Source organism: Camelina sativa, chromosome 12 (genome assembly GCF_000633955.1).
Source record: "Camelina sativa cultivar DH55 chromosome 12, Cs, whole genome shotgun sequence".
Classification (NCBI taxonomy): domain Eukaryota; kingdom Viridiplantae; phylum Streptophyta; class Magnoliopsida; order Brassicales; family Brassicaceae; genus Camelina; species Camelina sativa.
Genome location: NC_025696.1, coordinates 10456005 through 10477552, shown reverse-complemented (window position 1 = coordinate 10477552; position 21548 = coordinate 10456005). Strand labels below are relative to the sequence as shown.

At 36.7% G+C, this 21548-nt stretch overlaps 3 protein-coding genes across 9 annotated transcripts; all 3 read right to left on the bottom strand.

Moving 5' to 3' along the window:
- On the bottom strand, positions 21–10690 carry LOC104731195 (separase). Of its 4 annotated transcripts, XM_010450496.1 has the most exons (28): positions 9854–10690; positions 9557–9737; positions 9327–9434; positions 8988–9122; positions 8431–8894; positions 8007–8112; positions 7769–7894; positions 7314–7607; positions 7127–7243; positions 6724–6945; positions 6529–6639; positions 6276–6410; positions 5801–6169; positions 5623–5712; positions 5246–5509; positions 5043–5166; positions 4183–4932; positions 3532–3763; positions 3300–3402; positions 3001–3198; positions 2801–2856; positions 2486–2715; positions 2174–2414; positions 1615–2026; positions 1135–1374; positions 967–1054; positions 330–845; positions 21–185 (listed from the first exon to the last, which is right to left on the bottom strand). In XM_010450496.1, the coding sequence occupies exons 1-28, from the start codon at positions 10480–10482 to the stop codon at positions 169–171; spliced, it is 6558 nt and encodes a 2185-aa protein (XP_010448798.1). In that variant the 5' UTR covers positions 10483–10690; the 3' UTR covers positions 21–168. The 4 variants fall into 4 exon arrangements, with proteins under 4 accessions (XP_010448798.1, XP_010448795.1, XP_010448796.1 ...); XM_010450493.1 differs by having other exon boundaries at positions 21–845; XM_010450494.1 differs by having other exon boundaries at positions 21–845; positions 2174–2405.
- LOC104731194 (molybdenum cofactor sulfurase-like) lies at positions 11575–13457 on the bottom strand. The gene has a single exon (XM_010450492.2). The coding sequence runs from the start codon at positions 13251–13253 to the stop codon at positions 11580–11582; it is 1674 nt and encodes a 557-aa protein (XP_010448794.1). The 5' UTR covers positions 13254–13457; the 3' UTR covers positions 11575–11579.
- LOC104731193 (SPX domain-containing membrane protein At4g22990) lies at positions 16098–19594 on the bottom strand. Of its 4 annotated transcripts, none has more exons than XM_010450491.2 (10): positions 19291–19594; positions 18857–18912; positions 18651–18771; positions 18257–18568; positions 17610–18175; positions 17231–17538; positions 16960–17132; positions 16687–16877; positions 16477–16610; positions 16098–16390 (listed from the first exon to the last, which is right to left on the bottom strand). In XM_010450491.2, the coding sequence occupies exons 2-10, from the start codon at positions 18907–18909 to the stop codon at positions 16152–16154; spliced, it is 2097 nt and encodes a 698-aa protein (XP_010448793.1). In that variant the 5' UTR covers positions 18910–18912; positions 19291–19594; the 3' UTR covers positions 16098–16151. The 4 variants fall into 4 exon arrangements, with proteins under 4 accessions (XP_010448793.1, XP_019089777.1, XP_010448791.1 ...); XM_010450489.2 differs by having other exon boundaries at positions 16152–16390; positions 16960–17138; XM_010450490.2 differs by having other exon boundaries at positions 16152–16390; positions 16960–17138; positions 18857–18909; positions 19291–19588.

The following is a 21548-nucleotide window of genomic DNA, read 5'->3' as shown; positions in this document are numbered from 1 at the left end:
GTAATGTCTGAACTCTGAAATACGCAGAAATTGATCGTAAAATCTGAAGGATGTGCACCATGTGATATATTTCTCTTTACAATTGGTTATATAAAAGAAGGGATGAATACCTATATCTCTAGAGTCTCTTTTCTTCTCTTCTCTTGTGTTGTCATATGATCCTATGATTTAAAAGTCCTTCAGTCCTAAATATATATATCCCTCAAAAATCATTATATGACCAAACAATGAGGATTCCAAGTTAAGAAGGGACTTATTAGGAAATGCTCTTTCCAACTAACAAGATGAAGAAGGAAGAAGAGCATCGATTCCTTTTTTCTTTGTGATACCTGTTGGTACACCATAACAGACCGGTGCAGCCCCAATCAAGTGTTGCAAGGTGCACGCATCTCGAGCTGCGGCTATAAATGAACCGATTTTACGTCTCTGCTTGTGGTTGCACTCAATCTTCTTCCCTGACCCATCATCAACATTTGATGGAGCTGGCTTGTTCCGCAAAGACGGTTTCCTTGACCTCTTGGTGGTGTTGTTTCCTTTTAGATTCATGGCTGCGAGTTCATTAGCTAATGACTCACACTGGCTACATCCACCCTCTGATGAAGAACCTGACCTCTCCTGCAACCATGCTTCCAACAACGCTTTCCCAAACCGATCAATGTCTCGGTCTGTTACGTCCCATAAAGTCGCCACAATGGCTGGAGATCCACCTAGTAGATAAGAGAGTGGTATGCCTTCTGGAATGTAACAGCCTTTTAGCCATAGTGAACCACTACTGCATCCCATTAAGAAAGTTGCAGAACAGTTATCTAGCTTCTCTATTTCACGCTTAGGTATATACTGTGCTCCTGCCGTATCATGAAAGGTAGAGGATCTTTTAGAAATCAATCTCAAGTAAACGAAGATTGCACCAAAAAAACGATTTACGATTAAACGGTTGATAAATTCAAAGTGCTAGAAGAATCATACCACTTCCATGACCAAAGTAAAGAAAGAGATCATGATTTTCTAATGCTTCTGTCAACTCCGTAGCACTTGGTTCTGATCCAGCTTTCCCCTGAAAGTATACACAATCATGGAAGTTTGAAAACAAAACATCACAATAAGGTTTGGTATAAGTATGATTTTGTATGTTACCTCAAAGTTTTGATCTCTGAACCAACTCTCAAACATGTCTTGTGTTTCGGGGAGATCACCACCAGGATTCAACAAGTAAAATGAATCTAGCGGATCAATAAGAGGGAAGGAATCAAGATGAGATCTTGCTGGCTCTCCTTGGAGACTGCGCTTCTTTAGCACAGCAGATATGCAACCTACAGAAGGCATGCGGTACACCTCTTGTTTCCTTAGTATTGGAATATTCTCCCAAGGAAGCATCTAAGCAAAATCAGAAGGTTAGTTAAATTTGCATTAACAGCTTAAACATCAGATCAACCTGAAAACCAATAGCTTAAAATTTAATATTCATCGAACCCAATATTTTATATCATGCAAGAATTAGCAGCAGTCTTCACGAAAAGGATCTATGTTTTTCATTAAGAATCGTGATGGATAAAACCATCCAGTCAAACTTTCTAATTCATGTGCAGGAAAATTATAAGGATATAATTGACGAACCTGAACCTCCGGATCTAACACAAGAATGATAGGTTCTCTGTTTTCTTGTTCGTCTTGTTGCCCTAGTTTGGCTGCTGCGTCATGTATCAGTTTTAAGGCCAATTCATGCCTACTTTCAGATATATTAGACGCAGCAGTAGGAGTTTTACAGTTATCTTCTTCGTAAAGATATCCCCCTCTACCTACATAGCAACCATTTCTTAAAGAAAGCTGAGCAACACATGCTTCTCCTTTTAAGTTTTCCGTACCACCACCAAGAATAACTTTCAAAAGCATCTCATTTACTTCCATTTTGCACTTGGACTTGAGATTATTCACCAGCTTTTTTTGCACTGAGTCAGGCAATTTGTAGTTCGACCATTCTCCAAGAAGCAGACACCTCCAGGGACCCAGCCAGGAAGCTTCTATATTCCTAGAACAAAAAAATGGTTATCTGATGTTGTTTACACACATGCAGACCCTTACCCAGTTTTCGGTTAAGAAGATGGATCAAAACAAAGTCCTTTAATTGTAAAATAGACAGATATGTGCACGTGTTATAAAAAGAGAGCCATCATACCTTAGAAATATTCCCAGGCGATGATCAAGTTTCTTTCTCTTTTTCCACCACAGACATCTACTCTCTGTTGTGTCTTCTCTAGGAGTAGAAGATGATGCGTAGCTTTCCTCCAATATTGATTTAAATGCTGGAGCTACCTCATCAACCACGGTGGCACCCCATGGACAAAGCCAGGGCCCTTTTAAACTCTCGACTTGAGTCGCTTTCGTAGAGCTAAGATTTGCACTGTCATCTGACATGTCTAGTGAATCAATGAGATCGTGAGTACAAAATATAAACACCATTGATCAACAAATATGGAGTTCATATTACCTTCTAAAATCGAATCTACAGGTAGAAGTGTGGCAACCGGTTGGCTTTCTGGGTTTAGGCGTGATATGAGCACCCAGGCACAAACAGGTGAACGAATGTGCATTAGCTCCTGTAACAGTTGGTTTAAAGCACCTCCAAGCAAACTAATGCAGATGATTGTAGAGCTTGGAAGATTGATGAAAAATTCTCTAGCAAATTGTACAAGATCTTCAGTACGCTCAGGAGCAAGCCTACAATGGCGAGTAAGGAGATACAGAGTCAGCCAACAGAAAATTATAAAGCATGTCTGGTTGCTTAAGTTAAATTATCTTATACCTGGGTAAGTCCAAATCCTCAGGAACCATGCAGCTCGAGCAAGTAGCCTCTGTGCACTGAAAATAAAAGCTGTCAGATAGAAGATGAAACACCTACTTTGAAAAAAGCAATCAATAACTACGTCAAAATATCATCAATAACACCGACGTCAATCCACAAATTGAGAAGCTGAAAAAACTTATCCAACCTACTTCAGTTACCTCTTTATCTGAGAGGCACCGTGATTTGTGTTTTCCACTCAAACTTGAAATGAAATGGTAACTGATATGGGTACCAAGCGAGGCTTGATGGAAAAATGAGACCCAATGACTTGCTGATAGCTCATTTCCATCATATTCGAATGAGAATTCAGCACTCGATGAAGAAAGCAGATATAAAGAGGCAAGCAATCTTGAAACCTACCAGGGACAAAAAACAGTTTTATACCAAACAACAATGATTTTAAGATTGAAGCAAAATAGGCAAGGACAGGTTACTGTTGAACAACCCAAGCTTATACCTTTTGAAATAATATTGGAACCTCTCTGCTGAGTACAAATGCTAACATTAACCATGACACCAGTTTTGTGAAAGGAATATGAGACAGATCACAGCAAATAGACCTATTAAAGGTAAAAATTAAGAGGTTAAAAGGATGATAAGTACACAGTTCTAAAGAGCATACTTAATCAATTTAGCATATGATGTTTTACATGGCCAAGTGGTATACAACCGATATATGTCTCACATACCTACTCTCCCTGCAGTGGTAATTCCGCAAATTCAACCAGCACAAGTTGTATAGTATTACTGCACGATCAACAGCGAATTCATCTCTTGCAACTTCTTTCCTAATAAACTCCAGCAGCTGACTGACAGAAGGCTGGTTGTGGCTGGACCAGTTGCTTTTAAATAAAACAGAGATACTATGCAGTAAAGCCTCATGAGCTAGATGAACTCTACCAGAGTCTGCCAAACATTTTCCTGAATTGGAAAACTAAAACTGTAAGCAGAGATACTCATCTTCTAGCAAAGATTCATATGTGAGACGTGTATATACCATGTGTGTGTGTGTTTTAAGAGAATAAACATATGAATAGCCAACACAATTTTCATGAACTACATGAGAATGGTCAGAACATAAAACAAAAGCATGGAAAGGGAGAATATGATCATTTGGCCTCGAAACTCACTCAAGGGTTTTCATACCCATTACTTTTTTATCGACAATGGATGAATCAAAAGGTTACTGGATCTCAGTTGTCATCTAAACTATTAGTTGTCATCTAAACTATTAAGCTATTAGATTGTTTCAACAGGAAAATGTCAAAAGGCTAACTTCATATGCATGCATGCACATTTGACTATTTGAGTGAGCAGATGCATAAGGAATTAGAGCATACCAAGGCTAACAAGTATTGAGGACGCAAGCTTCCTATGGCAGAGTTCCCATTTCAAACTTACTAAATTGTTGAGAGACCCAGATTCTGTTGCCTCTTCGGACAGGCACTGCTGACATTTCTCTTTGTAGCAAATGCAAAAGCCAAGGACTGCATTTTTTGTGTCCATGAGCACCCTATCACCCCTAGTACCATCAGATCTATCACAGAAATTAGAGTTATTTGACATAACTTCAGGCACATTGGAAAGGTTTTGGCATTGCTCTTTAAGTGACTGACGCATAGATCGAGTCAACCTTGACGTTGGCTCAGATATCAAATCCTTGTCCTTTGACAAACAAGTTGGGATAGCTCTTCGACCCCTTCTGGAGGCTCTGTTTCCTGTTGGCTCCTTTATATTGAGTTTTGTTTTACTTAATTTATGTCCTAAAACTTCCCCTCCATTTCTATCAATCACTATTTCCTCAGCAATATCTTCCCCATGTGATCTGATGCAGCTTTTCCACGCTGAGCAACAGACTTTTCCCAGGGCAGTACTAAACAAGCTTTCAGCATGCAAGAATCCATCTGTCTGGGAAACTCTATCAACTTTTTTCCGAGATATGTCTCCAAGTTGTTTATCCAATTGAACTTCCAACTTCAGTTTGCACTTGAGGCACGAAAAATCTCGCTGATTAGCAATTAATATCTCCTTTGCATTTTGGAGTTCCTTTTCTGCCAGACCCAGACACTGCTTTTTGTGGTAAAGATTTCCTTGAGAAATTAAAGAAGAAAGAAAACAAATCAAGCAGCTTATTAACAAAATGATTAAGGAAACCTAAAAGAAAAGACTATACCCATTGAATAAAGGAGTAGTTTCATACCTAAGGCAGAAGAAAATGCAACTGCAAAAGGGAATAGACTTTGCGAGCATGAAATGGCTTTTCCCCATGATAGACTGGTTTCTGCCTCCAGTCCATTCCCTATTAGATCATTAAGAATTCCAACCTGCACATTTGACACCAAATTGAGAAACAGAGAACTGATGGGACCCAGCTAGACTAGAAAGTTTGAACAGAAACAGAACCTGAAGGGTGCTTTCCAAATAACATTGGAGTACACTCCAAGGACTTAGGTAGCAGCAATTGACGTCCCAGAGAAAATTTCCACATGGCCAAAAATCAGTTGCTACCCATCCGTAGACTTGGAAGTTTTTTAAGCCAAAAGTCCGTATCTTTGATATTTTTCCAGCGTCGTTGTGTTTTTCGAACTGCTTCTCAGCTGAATACTTAAATTTCTGGTGAAATATAAGAGTCCGTATCCTATAGGCTTCTTTTGCATATGAAAGAGCCTGTAAGAGAAAATGGTTGACCATCAACTCAAGAGATTATAACAATGAAACTGGCAGTAATTCACAATCAAACTTTGGGGGCAATAGATGTAATATATGTATAACTACCTTACCTCAGAAAGTTTTCCAAATGATATGAGCCTTTCACAGAGATCATAATAGAGATATGCAGCTACAAAAGATGAAGTACCAGAGAGTGAAGCCTGCAATGACATTCATTAGCAAAATTTGGATGATCCCCATAGATATTGTTTTGAGAGGACAAAACTCCACATGAGTTAACTTTCTTACACTTGAAATGAGTTCTGAAGCTGCATCTTTAATATCATCAGTTGTGATGTCTGATTGAAAGGGGCCTTCATCTTTATTGGAGGCACGCAAGAAATTATTATGTAAATCATGGAAGTTCTGCTGGAACCCAATTAACTTTGCTTTTGAATCTTTCAAGCAATCTATCCAGAAATTAATGCATGTAGATTTGTCACCACAATTCTCTGATAAGGTCCGGATAAAGGTATCACTTATGGGGGAAAGGCATAAGGCATGACTAAGCCTTCTACATTCCCACAGCATTGCAAGGCAGACCTCCAATTTGACATTCTTCCACTTAAACAATCTGAAAATCAGCTGGTATATATGATGATGGAGCTCTGTACATCCCTGGAGATGGAAAAAAAGTATCAATGGCCAGATAGATATGAAGAACGCACTATAAAGTATGCCACTCAAAAAACATAGTGCAGCTAGATAATAGGAAAAATGTTACCTTCACTGACATTAAATCAATCATATTATACAGTAACGGAATTATGTTCTCTGTTGGTAGACTGTCCCCGCTATCATCTAGGCTAATAATCCTCAGCCAGAGATTTAGTGAAGTTCTAATATCTTGAAAAACTTTCTGCGCAAAAGGGGCGAGGCAAAATGTTTCAAGAAAGATAAAGTAAACAGTGAAACACAATTCACCAACTGAAAGATAAACTGTCAATGATTAGAAGCTATGCAATAAGCATTTGCACCTTCGAGTTTGGCTCAGCTTCCTGGGTACAGAAAGCCCTCAAGCAATACGCAATAGGTAACATGTGAGAAGATGGAGTACCCTCTTTGTTTGGCCCATGATGTACCTCATCCTGCTTTCATACATATGAAATTTGTTCACTAAATATACAAGCCATTATACGAGCTATTAATTGTGAAGGTACTAAGACACATACCAATATAGAGATTGCTTCTGACAGTAAACAAATGCACTCATTTAGATGTTCAGTTCCAGATGTCCTTGTCATTCGTGCTTTCCATATTAAGATTCTTGCTCTCTCTATATGCATATCCTCAGTGACATAAACATCCTTCAAAAGGATATCTGCTATCGTGATTCGCGTTACTTGACCTAGATTTGAACTTAATGAGAACATTTTTTCATAGGCAATAAGCTCCTGCAAGCATTTATAGAAAAGAGAAAATAAAATTAAAAACAAATCAGGATCACCAATTTTATAGGTAAAGTACATTCACCAATTAAGTATCCAAGGGAATTTCTAGTAGCATGCCCCGTCAAGTTAGAACATGCGCAAACTTTTATTCAAACATTAACTGAAAGGTTGTTAGGATCCGAACCTGCTCTAGGATTTTTCCGATACCACGCTTTGACTTTTTTGGAGAAGATAATAACAGTGAGTACAAAGTTGTACAAGAATCAGCCGCATCCAGATTCGTGTGACATTCCCGTTCTATCTGTTGATAGCACAGACTCAGATACTTGTAATTCAAAAATTTGTATAAAGGTACTTCATCAAAAATTTACCTTAACCCACTGCTTAACAATTGCCTCAGGGCCTTGTAACCTTCTAATCAGATGTTCAGCTGACAACCAATTTTCTAGAATATGAACAATACTCTGTCTAATCTTACATCTGCTACATTGCTGGAGTATATCCAGGTAGAATGCACACCTCTTACATGCTTCGCCCACAAAATCCATAATGGCCTCTTCTGACAAGTCAGTATCAGATGAACTAGACTGATTTACAAACATCTGACAATGTAGTTCAACACATCTCCATGATGCCTTGGAATTCAGCTCAAGCGCCTCACATGCCTGCAAAGTAGAACACTTTATAAAATGTACAATGAGAAGAAGAAGTAAAAGAATGTATCATTTAGATGCATAGGTCCGCACAAGTAAAGCAAAACCAGATTTTTTATTCCAGTCTTGTTTGCATAGAAAATTTATAAGACGCTAAAAATCATGTCCTCCACCTTATTTAGCTCCTTATTTCTGTACAATACGATACCGATATTGTAAAGCGTCGCAATTAGATACTTGAGTTCTTGAGATCGGATCCATGGACTGGCAATTACAACTTCAATTACATGGGCACTGATCTGAAAAGAAAGATGTTCGATTACTAAGTTAGATTTATGATCGATCGCATGTTCAGGAAATTGAACAAACAAAATTCCATTGATTTGTATGCACTGCACATTAATACCAAACCTCCACTTTAAGCTGGGTTCTCAATGAGACAATGAAAGCACCCATAGCCACGTTTAACAAAGCTTTGTTATTGTCAGTTTCTCTATCTCCCTTGTCAGACGTGCATCTAAGAAGTGGGCACAAGAGATGTGAGGGATGCATTCAACCCACAAAAGATGATTTCACAAAAGAATTGATATAGTTTCCACTTTCTAAGTGCACTGAAAATTTAGACATCATCTCACCTGCCAATGATTTGCATATTACCATGATAACAACATATATATATTGAAAAAACTGGTGACAAAAATTTGCTTTTACAGTTGCATAAAACCTACAATTTAAAAGAACTATGTGATAAGCAAAAACAATCTTCTGATGATGAGCACGACTCTGACTAAAAGCTACAGAATATAGCATAAGGGACAGATAATGATCACCTTACCTTTGAAGGAAGAGACAGCCATCACAAAATTGGAGAAAGGCATCGTGAATAGTAGTTAGATGAGCAGAAGCGCAGGGCATTTCTGTCTTCAACACAATTTTTCTTTTCACTGAATATATCAAGTCTGCAAGCGGTTGGCACAAGAATCTCAAGGCATCTAAGTATTCTGGCCGACAAGTCTTCTCGTTCCTCTCTATACAGCAATCATGTCTTTTATTGTTGTAGTTCTTACGCCCACCAATCAATGATGAACCAGTCCGATTGCCCACATCACCTGAGTAACTATCAACCATGCCAAGTAAAGAAGCTAAGCTTTGCCATCTAGCATCATCATCAAACAAAGCTTGGATCTTCCAATCATCTGTTGCATCTTTATCCTTACTTTCTCCGAGCTTGGAATCGCAAACCGTGATGGACAGCCCAGTCGAATACAGTCTAAGAACCAGATTAAGTTGGGGAATTGCCTGCCAAGCAGTCAATTTGTAAATCACCTCATACACCAGAATAAATCATGAATAAGTTAAGGCAAGTTTACATGCCTAGGAGAGTAAAACTACCTCTATGAAAATAGCTGCCATCTCATTTAATTTCTTTGAAACTTTTGCACAGTACATGTCTCCTGCTGCTCGAAACTTGTGCGCGCAATAAGCGACTAGGTCAAAAAAGTCCATCAAATTCTCATTACTTTCATCCTGAAAAAGAAGCAGTGTTTATAAGGCATTGCAAGTTTACGGTAGAACATCAACGGAGAAGCTAGCAGAAACCTAAAGTCATCCAACCTAGCAACAGATAAAGGAGCAGGTGACACCAGAATGTATGGAAAATTTGGTGGTGGAAATAGTTACTCGATGTACACAAGACAATAAATAATTAAGATGCAAGGAATTCGCGCAAACCTCAAATTGGCAAGTTAAGCTGCGCAACAAAGCCATTGAAATGTCAATGATCACTGACATTTTTCTATACTTCAATCCGAACAGAACAGAAAGCACCTCGCGAGCAAACTGGAAACAGGGATACAGATTTAACTATCTATTAGGGATACAGATTTAACTATCTATTAGATTGACAGCATGTAAAAGGAAAGCAGCAGCAAGAAAGAAAGCCATCAAAGGACAAAAGCAACCTTATAAATCCGATCTTTTGACAATGCAGATTTATAGTGTTCTTTCACAGTTAAGTCGCAGAAAGACAGCACCAAATCCTCATCGAAATGTTCAGCCTCTTTAACCAAGGAAACAGCACATTTACCCATATTTGCCACGATCCCTCTGTGCAACTTTTCACTCGCCTTAGCATCTAAGACCCTACACAGTAACAAAATTTCAGGCTGTGCTAAGAAAAATTCAACTTACTGGTGCAAAATGGAAGCAGCATTGATATAATAATCAAAGAAGAGAAAGTTAAATAATCCCAAACTGACCTAAACCAGGGTCTGACCTCCTCGATCAAAACAAGGACTTTCCTACACCGCTTATCTTCTAAGTGCTGACCCATTGCCACAGCCTTAACAATGGCATTCACCGCATCAACAACGACCAAAGCCAGCTGCGCCTCACCATCCTGAACCTCAGGTAACAACCGGGATTTGCAATCAGAGCCGCCTCTTAACTTCTCCAGAACCTTAAACCCTTCAGCATAAACATTCTCATACAAACCCCAAACATCGAGACAATAAATCATCCGCAGCCTCTGAGACTGAACGGTATGAGGCTTACAAGCTAACTGCGCGGAGACCAATTCTAAGCAATCGACGCAAAGCTCATAAACGCGGAACAAGCCCAAGGCGAATTCGCGAGCTCCGTCATTAGATTTGGCGACGGAGAGGCGTTTCGGTAGCAGCGACATCGATTTGTTGAGGAAAGGAAGGAATTGCTTGGCTAGGGCTCGAACGGTGGTTGCTCGGTCTTGTTTTTTATTCCGGGAAGTTGTTGATGATGATAGAGTAGAGAAAGGTTTAAGGTAATCAGAGAAAGAGGAGAAGACATTGTCGCCGGCGGAGGAGGAGGAGTCGATGAGTGAGAGGAGACGGAGGTCGTCAGCGGACGCCATTGATTTCAAAATTTTTTTGAGAATTCCCGCTAATTGAAGAAGATGCTCATTCCTCTAGGTCTACTCTAGTCACTCTCTCTTCCTTGTAATTTCAAAATCTCATTCGACGTGAAGAATCGTAGTGAAGAAGACAGTTGAATTTTATCTGAAATTGAAAAATTATCAGAATTATAAACTGTTTTCTGTAATTATTTTGAAAATGTTTCGGAATTTTTGACAAGTTTTAGAAATTAGAAGAACCCTAAACGGCTTTTTAAAACACCTTCTAGATGTTCTCTCGCGGTTTGTAGTGGGCTTGTATATGATATTTAAAATAAAAGCCCACTTTACTTTTACAAAGCCCTTTCTGTTTAAGGAGGTTTTGCAATCAAGTAATATCATAGATGATAGTTTTTTTTTTTTTTTTTGTTAAAAATAGATGATAGTTTGGATATTAATATATTGTACTTACTTAATTTATATATGAGTTTTTATAATTTATGATAATCTTATACTTTTTCATGTGATTTTAGTTAAGTTATTCAAACTTACTTAATGGTTTGTGTTAATATTTTGTTGTTATATCACAATCCAAACTCGAACACTTGTGATAACGTTTTTTGTGTGCAAGCTTTGTCCGTGGACACAAAACTATCGTATCCAAAATTAAGGTACCCCGTACCCGTACTACCTTTAAGTACAGTGTACATACATTGTTGGACACGTTTTGATTGACAGCAAATAGTATTTGATATTTTAGCTCAGTTTAATATGAGTGTGATTTATATGCTAAATATTTTGTTACATAATTTCTGCAATATCATTTATAAATAACGTATTCAAATTTCCAAAAGTTACTAATCTATTCACCTTTTATTAAAAGTAAAAAAAAGAAAAATGAAAGTGCCTTTGATTTTGGTTTTGTCAAACCAAACCGAAACCAAGTTGAATATATACCCACCAAAATGAATCAAAACTAAACCAAAACAAAAGGAAAAAAAATCTAGCTAGTGCCTAAAACCGAAATCCAAATCCGAAAATGTTCAACCATTCCATATGTGACAAAATTGAACCATGCGGATTAAGATTATACGGTTTCCCAAATTAACGCAATAAAATCAATCATTGGTTTTTTTCTCAAGAGCTTTCTTTCTCCACTTCTCTTTCTCAACAAAATCAGCATCCAAGAACCTCGACACAAACTCCCAAACCTTAAAAACATCCTCAAAATTCATCATAAATCCTAACCTAACACTCACCACCGACAATCTCAAACTCATAGCTTCATCACTTCTTCTCTTGTTCCCAATCCTAATCTTATGCAAATACGCACATCGCAAACCAATCTTATCCCTCTCCGCAAGCCTCTCCACCACCAAAGGATCAACCTTTTCGCCTTGCCAGTCGAAAACGTTGAACGAAATCGACGACCCTCGACTTAGTTCCGTCTTTGGTCCGTAGATTTTAACCAAAGGCAACTCTTTTTCATGAGAGCCTGGATGTTGCAGAGTCATCAAGGCTCGTATAAGCCATAAAGTCAACGACTTTGACCTTCTACTGATTAGTATTAGTCCCAAAGAATCTGCGTGATCCAATCCTCGAAACTCAATCATTGCTTTATTATCTTGTTCATTCGATGATGATTCGATTTCAATTATCTCATTGCCAGAAGTAGACGCCGCTTTGTAGTCCTCGTGGTCATTTTGTTCAGAGTACTCTGTTTTCCATTTCCGAGATGGTTCTGCTTTTACGGCCGTGAGATTCGCCGGATTCGTTGGCTCTTCCGACAAAGCTGGAGAGATAGATTTCTTAACGAACAAGCAACCGAAACCAGAAGGATCGTCTTGACCTAAAAACTCTGTAAAAGAACAGATGAGGAAATCTGGTTGGAACAGAGAAAGCCCTAAAGTCTCCATGTCTTTAGAACCTAAAGCAGAGGTGTCTAGCAGTACATGCCATTCGTTTTCGTGAGCTAGACTCATCCATGAGTATGAATACGAAGCTCCTGTGACTAGAGATTGAAGTGGAAACACAAAGAGCCCTCTTTTGCCTCCTCTTCTCTTCCCTTTAGTGATTCTTCTCTTCAACTTCTCCGAGTTAATCTCAGTGCTTGGCCACGAAAACTCGGCTGATTCGGGCTTTACACCCTTTTTCTCTGAGATTCTGATCATTTCTTCAACTGCTTCGTCTTCGTAGTTGTAGACAGTGAGAAGGTTAGGATTTGTTTTGAAAGAGTAGAGTTCTGCTACAATCTTGAAAGCAGAGGAACGGTCTTGAGTTAGAATCATGTGATATTCGGATTCGTCAAGATTCATAAAACTCGTGAGTCTTCTCCTCATCCTCGACTGAAACTGAGATTCTTCTTCGCTCGCGAATGTTATCAGTTCTTTACCGGAGCTTACTTGCTTGCAAGACAAGGTAAGTATAGAAGGATTCAAATCGGGTTCTGATTCTGAGACTTGTGGAAACTGGGAGTAAGAGAACAAAGGTTGTTGCTGACCAAACACGTGTGGAGAGGACGAGAGGTTTTGGTAATCAGTAGATCGGAGATGATCGGCTTGATTCGTCTGCAAGTAATCTGGAAAAGCTGTGATGAGATCGTAGAAAGATGTACGGAGACGTGGAAGAGATTCTTGGCTCGTGAATTTGGCGTCTTGAGTTAGTAAAGAAGCTCCTGTTGTGATTACTGAGAACTCTAGCTCTTCTGGTTTCTCAGATACTGAATGAGATGAGAATGGTGATGAACAGCAGCCATTGAAGCAAGCTTCTTGTATGAAGTGTGAATTCTTCATCTCTTCCTTTTTTTTTTCCTCTCTCTCTCTCTCTCTCTCTCCCCTGTTCCTCTGTTTTTTTGTCCGGAGAAAAGAGGGAGGAGTGACTTGAGAGAACGTTTGAAGTCAATGAGATTTAAAAAAAAGTGTGAAATTGGGTCTTTAGGAAAATTATTTTGCTGTCGTAATCTAATTGCAATGCATAGTCAATCAAAAGAAAAGTTCATACCAAAATTTTGCTACTCTTCTTCAATAGCTTAACCAATTTTAAGACTTCAACTTCAGTTGATGAATAGTATAGTCAATTATTAAAATAAGAAAATAACAATAATGTATATAGAAAGAATATTATAGTTTGTTAGGTAAGTATATGCTCACGTTCAAGGTTGAACAGAGTTGACTTATCTATAGCTTTATTGGCTTATATTAGTATATTTATTTCGATTTGATTAGTGTGAATGTGTGTGTGTGTGTGTGATAGTAATGAGAATTGTAATATATATGTTGGTAAAGGAAACACAAATAAGCAATCAAAGAGATTATTAGTTTATAATTTTTAAAGTTGGCCAGATGTTTATTGACCAATGACCAATAAAATTATATCCATGAAATGGGGTCCAAGTCAAGATATAATTTTTTTTTTTTGGCCTACTACTTTTTAATATTTCTTATAACGATATATTGGACTATGTTTTTTTTATTTTGTTAAGTATACTAAATCACTTGTGCAAGAGACTTCCTAACTGAAATAATATTTTACTATAAGATTTTCTTCCTTAATGCCAGTGTTCAAGAAAGCGGTCTAGGCGCTAGGCGCTCAGCAGACGCCTACATAACCGTCTAAACCGCTTAAAATTACATTAATTTAATTTTAATATTTATTTTTGATTTTTAACTATATATATTTAAATTATTAAGTTTTATATCTATATACGTAATTATAAATGTTTATATGTTGTTAATATAACTTAAATAAATGTATTTTTCTTAATTTTGTATATAATTTATATTTATTTTTATTTTTCTAACATATATTTATACATAATTTTATATATATAATGTTTTATGTTGTAAACGTCTAACCCGCCTAAAAACCGTCTAGACCCCGATTAGGCGTTCTAGGCGCTAGGCGCTGGATCACCGCTCAGATACCGCCTAGCGCTTTCTTGAACACTGCTTGAACACTGCTTAATGCTAATCATGTTTCATCTGTTTTGTAACATCGTCCTTTCAAACGAATGANATTAGTGTAATGGTAATGAGAATTGTAAAATATGTTGGTAAAGAAAAAACAAACAAGCAATCGAAGAGATTTATTAGTTTACGAATTAAATGGTTGGCCAGATGTTTTATTGACCAATGACCAGTAAAATTATATCCATGAAATGGGGTCCAAGTGAAAATATAATTTTTTTGGCCTACTACTTTTTAATGTTTCTTATAACGATATATTGGACTAGTCTGTTTTTTTTCTTGGTTGTTGTTAAAATATACTAAGTCACTTGTGCAATAAGAGACTTCCTAACTGAAATAATATTTTACTATAAGATTTTCTTCTTCAATGCTAATCATGTTTCATTTGTTTTGTAACATCCTTTCAAACGAATGCGAAAGTAGATGGCAACTTCATCATTTCATGAATCATGCACGTAGAAGTAGAACCTCGAGGGCGACGCGCTTTGGACTTGGTCAATATTATATCTTCTTATTCTTCTTCATCTCGTGTTTACACTACACTTTAATCATTAATGTCTTTACACTCATCACAATCAAACATGGAATGTATGTGTGTGCGTTTATCCATATTATACGTGTCCATGTATATATCATCCACTCCTGACTCCACTACATGGGTGTGTTTAGGTATACATGTTGGGTGGTACAAATTGCTTTTTTTTTTTTTTTNAAATTTTTTTTTTTTTTTTTTTTTTTTTTATATAGTGTTTGATTAATTTTAGAAAAGATAAATAAAACTTGTAAACTTGTGGTTTGTGTTAGTGTTTTGTATATCTTCATTTCGGACTTCAAATAAATTTCCTTAATGCATAATTGACAGAAACAAAAAGAAAGTTAGCTTAGGATACTCACATCTATTAACACAAATTAAACAAAATATGTCACATAAAATATATTGAGATTTATGGTCGCATAATAATAAATCAAATTTATGAAATTCTGAATCTACTGTCAGATTCTACCATTGAACGTTGCTTAACTAAAACCAACTTGTTGATTTTGGTCAGCCATACATGCATATATGATATATATGTTTGGAGGAGACTTGTAATTAAGAATCACGAGACAAAATTATGTGGAGATTATAAAGCATTATATCTTTGAGAAACACAATATATAAAAAATAACAAAAAGTGAAAAAAAGGAAAACAAGGAACAATTGCTAGTGGCATCTTTCATTTTCAACGAACCAAATCACAAGTTTACAATGATTTATGATTTTTCTTGGCGTTATTACAATCCGTGTGGCATCCACTATATGACCGCAACAAAATAAACAGAAAAACCAAGGAAAAAAAAGTAGCAAACGAAGAAACTTCTGAAAAAAGAACAGTTTTGTTACATTTCGAAATGATATTTCACAGAAATAAATCGTCAAAATATGTAAACAGCAGGTGATGTGATTATAATAAGAAGAAGAAAGAAACAAATATCAAAGACTTTATAGAAATTAATTCTGATGATCCACCAAAGAGAAGAGTAAAGTAGGAGCTTGAGGTCCATAACACAATAATTATCCAATCACGTGACCGATTTTGTATTAATTTTTGCCTAAAGCGCAGGCTAATGGTCCTTTTGATATGTCATTAATGTTTTAGTCAACGTACCCTTTATTAGTGTGACATCTACTTTTTTGGTTCAAATTGTAACGATTTTGTTATTAAAGGGATAAAAATTTTACCACTAATACATGGAGTTATAAGTAAAACAAGTAGCTACGATGGACAAAACACAAATGACTAGAGACGGAAGCAGAGTGACATTTAAAAGCATATCCCGTCCTAAGTAACCCGCCACCGTGATCGTCGCGTCGGCAATCACACGTGCGATCGTGCCTGCCTCAGTCGAAAGCAAACCTCCGTTATAAGTCCCTCTTGATAACCTCGACGACATTACTCTCGAGAGTAACGATAGATTAACACCTATAAAACAACAACAAATGGGGTTAGTTAGATTGATCTATATAGAAGTTTTGAGTACAGTAGTATCAATCTTTTTTACTTTTTACCTTCAAGAACTTCTGCAGAAACAAACATGATGAGTCCTGAGCAAACGTATTGTGGCACAGTGTAAGGAACAGCTACATGGAAGCTGAGAAGTATTCCTACACAGACCATAATCTCCGAGACCAACAGGATTTGCCTGTGACATAAAAGTTTGTGACTTTAGGGACACATCAAGGAGATAGAAGAAATCAGCAAACAGAGAAAACACTTACCGGTCTTCGAACATGTTGCTTATGTAGCTTCCAACGACGAGGTTAACTGGAAGAACCGTGAGACCAAGACAAAACAAGAATATGGCAACTGAGCTCGTGGACCAACCAAAGTAGTAAGTTGTAATGACACTAGATTCAGAGAGAAGAATCTCCATTGCATACTTGAGCATGAAGTATATCAGTAATTGAACCTGAAAACCAATCAGATTTCATCATCATAATTGCACAATCATATCTCAGACGTGAATTCTAAAGTTTCAGGTTTTTATATACCTTTACTGAAGGTGTAAGTAACCTATACGCAGCTACAATGGAGTTTGCAGGTGCACGGGAATCTTCAGCAGCTTCTTCGCTTCCATCACATTCATCTTCAGCTTGTTCTTCTATTTCTTCTGCTGTAATCAGCAATGGTTGTTTTATACCTTTCTCCAGGTTCACATCTTGGACTGTTTCTATCACTCACACCAAACAAAACCGCTACAATCAGTTTTTGATAACTCCTATCTATCAGTCTACCAAAGAGGGAATTAGGGACTAGACATACCAGAGTTATTAGACGCTTCTGAAGTCTTAGGAATCTCCTCAGGTTGAAGTGCAGGCTCCCGAAATGAAATAGCTAACCAGACTAAGTACATAAGCCAAGCTATAGCCATAACCCAACCAGGCAATGTATCTTGGTTAAATGTAACTTTATATATCTTGAATCTGACTTGCAATAGACCAGCAAGTGCTGGACCACACGCCATTCCTAGAGCACTTGCACTAACAAACCCCGCTGAAGCCTGCATCCTGATCTTTAACGGTACACAGTCACTTATATATCTCCTGTTCACTGCTCTTGCCGATCCCAACCTGAACAATACAATATGATTAATCACTTAAGAACTCATAATATGAGCAGTTTGAAGTCTAAAGAGACTTACCCACAGAATAGCCGACCAATCAAGAGAACTGCTATTGAGTTGAGGTCAAAAGCTAACGCATATAACAAGTTCCCAATAAAGAGAACAATGCTACTGAATATGAGGGGTTTGAAGTAGGATCTATTGGACCAAGCGCTGAAGTAAACTGAAGAGAAGAGCTGAGCTACAGCCATAGCACCAATTACAACACCACACACCGTCGCTGCTGCACCAAGACTCATGGAATAGTCATCTGCTGTAGGCACAATGATATATGTATTGACCATATAGAGAAACGTGTTAACCAAATTCAACAACAGAGACATGAAGTGATATCTCCCATCTTCTTCTTCCCCTTCCTCATCTTGTGGACTTGGTAACTCTTCTTGCATTATAAGCGCATGCTGAGCCATGAAGTGTAGAAAGTTTGTTGACCGTGTCAGCCTATCCACTGCTGCTCTAATTGAATCCACAACAGGATCCTGAAGTGGAAGAACTGGCTGATCATAAATCGATAAGTAGCTTCCTTGGTTGTTTTGAAGCTCATGAAGGTTACGAGATACAGCTCCAACAACAGCTCCAAGGCCCTATATATCAACATTTATAATCAAAGTTAAGCTTAGATCAAGAGAGTGATCAATACAGTTGCAAATAAGACTTTTACTTACCACATGTCTAAAGACTTGCTGAAGTTCAGAATAAGGATGGTTAGCACGAGTCTTGACATAATAGTTTGTGAATCTATAACCAAGTCGTTTATCAAACTTCTTCAGTATCTTACGGATACCAATAGCATTCATCTCAACGAAAAACAGAAGCTTGAGAAGATCTTGTCCAACAGCTCTGTACTCCTCCTTAAGATTAGATACAAGAGATATATCAGGCTGCTCTTGGAGAGCATCATGCGACTCCCTTAGTCTCTGTAGCCTACTTGAAAGCAACCCTTGTTGCTCCAGCATGAATAGAGCTATCTTCTCGATCTAGTATTAATGCATTCACATCCGAACTAGCAAATTACAAAAAGCTCCACACTACTTTTGTCTTATTAAAACTTGTAGTTACCTGATTATCAAGCATCCTAGAGAAATCTTTAAGAACATGGCGACGTTCAAGATTCCCTCCTTCTATCTGGCGACTGTACTGTTTCACTTTCTTCTTCATCAGTTTGTAATTGATGTAATATCTACAAGAGAAAGAGAGAGAGACCATGATTCACATTAGTAAGCACAAACATTAGTACTGTTTCGAATAGTATATCAAGAAATTACCCTTGCCATTCTTGAATACTCCGTTCCTTGAGCTTCTTCCCGAAGGTAACCATCTTCTACAATGAAAATAAAAAAAATGAATCCAGCTTTAATTTAACACCACAAACACAAACTGAACTATGCGGTGCACTCAATTAGTGACGGGGACAAGACATGTTGCTGCTACAGGAAAATAAAGATTCGGATATGTGTGAGATATATGTATCAATAAGTGTGATTCATGATTGTGATGTGTTGATTTGGTCAACCAGAGAGACTCTGTTTTCAGTTAAAGAGTTAAAAGAAGCAAATGGTAACAAATCACTAAGAACTTGAAGTTATAATGCAATCTACAAGAATTCACAAATAACTCCTCTTTTTCTTATCCAATGGATAAGAAATGAGCGAAACCGCCATTAATCATCAAAGAGAGAAGAGAGAACAGAGAAACTCACCGTAAATGAATTAAAGATTCACTCTTTAGTCTTTACAAACCTCTGTATCTCAAACCTCTGTAAACGAGAAAGGAGAACAAAAACAAAGGTTGAGATATAGAGATAGAGAGAGAGAGCCCAGACTGTTTTTTTGTTGCGAAGTCGTAATTTGTTTTAATGTAAAACCCTATTGTATTTTGCTAAATGACCGACTTGAGAGATTCGGTGAGAAAAGAAAGAAACAAAAGGGAAAAAAATGGAAAGAAATCAAATTAAAGAGAGTGGCTCTCTCTGACCTCTCTGAGTTTGCAACTGCGGAGTCACGTTGAACGATATTTTATACGGTTTTTAGAGGATGAATGAAGAGTAACCAAGAACTGCTGACAGGGTCGGGTCCATCTTTTTTTTGTCCGACTTGGACCTATTCAATTATTTATTGACTTATTTTTCTTAATATTTTTGGTTTTTAGATAATAATGAATTTAAAATTTTTCTTGGTAACAGGGATTTTTCTGTTGAAAAACATTTTCATGACGGCAAACAAAAAAAAGTTAAAAAAACATAAAATATCTCATTCTTTTCTGTTATCCTCTTTTTTTAATGTTTTGAATTTTGATAAAAAGTTAAAATAGATCAAACAAAATGAGTAGACTTTTTCGTAGACAGGATTTACAATTTCGTGTGTTGAAAATAAATCCAAAACTCATTCGTTGGAAGAGCTCTACGGACTACGATCATACTGCATGATTTATAATTTGTTTGTTGGGGGGTAAAAATGAATCCGAGGTTATGGCATTTTTATAATAAACTAGGTAAATACCCGTGCTACACGGCGGGATAGATTTCTAAGCTTATTTTGTTTGATGTAATGTAAGTATGAGTAGTTAAATTTTTTAATGTTTTTAGAATTTAGTATTTTGTATTTGCTCATTTTTATAATTTTACTTATACTCATATTTTTAGATTGTAAAATTCATTCATATATTTCTCATTCCAAAATCCTTTTTTAGAGATTTCAATATCTACATGACAAAACAATTGTCCAACCAGTTCATTACTTATAAGAAATTTAAGTCTTTGATATAACAATGATAAGTTGTCTACATAATTTATTAATAAATTATTTTCTAACAAAAATTTATATATAAAGCAAGCTATATACCAGAAAATAAGCATTGGCTGTAAAATAGCACTATATATATATATATATATATATCAAGAAATAGCACTATATATATGTATCAAGTTAAACAGACTTTGAAAAAATGTTGATAAGTTAGTTTCTGACAAACTTATATACCAAATTTTCAAATATAAACCTTGGCTAGGATGCAGCAAAGTTTATTAATTTCATTCTTATATTTTGAAGCTTTGTTAATCCAAACAAAACCTTTTAACTACCACAATCAAACACAAATAAATCATAAACAGACTTTCACCTTCATATAAAAATTTAAAATGACGAAACTGTATATACATGGAATCATTTTGACTCAACGCTATTTTCTAAATGAAAAAGAGAACAAAAATTTACCTTCTTAATGAAGTACTCAACGTTAAGTGTTCCACTCAGGTAATCAGGTTTATGCTCCTCCGTTCTCCACCGCGAGTAATATTAACACCTTCATCATCCTTCTCTTATGCATACAGAGATTTTGACTTAACAGAAATTCCATTTTTTTCTTCCAAAACTATTCCTCTCAACTCCCAAAAATATAACTACCGTGTAAAACCAAGAAGGTATCAATTGTGAATTGTCTTTAGAAACCAAATCCATCTAAATTACGGTGAGTTGTCTATTATAATTTCAATTTATAATATAGTGCAATTTACTTTGCTTTTCTTTTGTTAGAATATAAAATATATTAGGGGAAAACCTTTTTTACATCTACGATATCCTTGTTTTTTACTCTAATTTGACAAACTAATGAAAACAAAAATAAGTACAGAAGACCTAAGCAAGAAGAAAACACAGTACAACTTCCTAAGGACGTGAGTTGAACCAGAGACTTAACCCATCCTCCATGAACGGTTATTCTGGTTTCATGAGAGAAGAAATTCGATTTTGAACTGTCTGATCTTACCGTAGTGAGTTGTGACTTGAAGGACATACCAAAAAATGAATTGCAGTAAACTTGCAAATATGAATCAATAAGGATAGGAAGGACACTGAAATCTTGAAGAATTAATTCATGTGTGAGATTCTGCCATGTTTGCTCTACCAAACTATTGTAAAGTAAATAATCTAACGAATCTATTCGAGTCATCAACTAAATATA

Bases quoted from the DNA above. Each gene is read 5' to 3' on its own strand.
- LOC104731195 (XM_010450493.1), bottom strand. From the start codon at position 10,482: ATGGCGTCCGCTGACGACCTCCGTCTCCTCTCACTCATCGACTCCTCC. The intron at 5,713-5,800 runs GTAAGAAAGTTA...ATGTCATTGCAG, and splicing joins CTTCAGAACTCATTTCAAGT to GCTTCACTCTCTGGTACTTC. The intron at 2,716-2,800 runs GTATAAGATAAT...TCGCCATTGTAG, and splicing joins GAGGATTTGGACTTACCCAG to GCTTGCTCCTGAGCGTACTG.
- LOC104731194 (XM_010450492.2), bottom strand. From the start codon at position 13,253: ATGAAGAATTCACACTTCATACAAGAAGCTTGCTTCAATGGCTGCTGT.
- LOC104731193 (XM_010450489.2), bottom strand. From the start codon at position 18,909: ATGGTTACCTTCGGGAAGAAGCTCAAGGAACGGAGTATTCAAGAATGG. The intron at 18,772-18,856 runs GTAATTTCTTGA...TTTCTCTTGTAG, and splicing joins AGTATTCAAGAATGGCAAGG to ATATTACATCAATTACAAAC. The intron at 16,611-16,686 runs GTAAGTGTTTTC...TTTATGTCACAG, and splicing joins AGCAACATGTTCGAAGACCG to GCAAATCCTGTTGGTCTCGG.